Source organism: Apis dorsata, unplaced genomic scaffold (genome assembly GCF_000469605.1).
Source record: "Apis dorsata unplaced genomic scaffold, Apis dorsata 1.3 scaffold_169, whole genome shotgun sequence".
NCBI lineage: Eukaryota > Metazoa > Arthropoda > Insecta > Hymenoptera > Apidae > Apis > Apis dorsata.
Genome location: NW_006263457.1, coordinates 734,670 through 735,288, shown reverse-complemented (window position 1 = coordinate 735,288; position 619 = coordinate 734,670). Strand labels below are relative to the sequence as shown.

Sequence of the window (619 nt, the reverse complement as noted above, 5' to 3'; positions counted from 1 at the left end):
CGCTTGGAATGGTGGGGGACTCGAGGCGTGCGAAGGGTGCGGCGAGTGGGGTGGCCCGGTGGAGGGATAGATAGACGAGTAGAGAGAGATAGGCCGGTGGTGGGACAGAGGGAGAAGGGAACAGAGGGTACGCAAAGGCTGGCGTGGCGAACGACCATTAGGGAGCCGAACGGCCATAGGGACGCATCGTTTCACGTGCGTGTCGAGTCCTCCTTTTTTCCCCTCTCTCTTTTCCTCTTCTTTCTTCTCTCGTTTTCTTGCTTCCGGCTCCGCCGTCACGGATCCGTTTTCGCGGGCCATGGTCGTTTCTGGCGAATTCGTCAACCGCTGTTGGGATAACTTGAGGAAATGTACGAATATGTATAATAATAATAATAATAATAATAATAATAATAATAATAAGCAAAACGTTTGATTGAAAATTATTATAATTACCTGTTACATTTCTTTTTTCTTTTCTTCTCTTTTTTTGAAAAGTTGATAAAAAATTTCGATAGAGGGAAGATTGTCGGAGAAATTGGATTGTTAGAAAAGTAATTGGCGAAAGGAAGATAAAAATGATGTTGTTTTGCGGTTTCAGGGGAGGATGAGGAATGGAGCGACTCGGAGAAGACACCTT

The 619-nt window shown here is 45.2% G+C and overlaps 1 protein-coding gene across 1 annotated transcript in view; it reads left to right on the top strand.

Annotated features, from left to right (window-relative positions):
* Window positions 1-619, top strand: part of LOC102678577 (zinc finger protein ush) — a 181,966-nt gene that overhangs the window by 177,310 nt on the left and 4,037 nt on the right. The window contains 1 exon segment of the mRNA XM_031509672.1: window positions 581-619. Coding sequence (XP_031365532.1) covers window positions 581-619 — 39 coding nt within the window.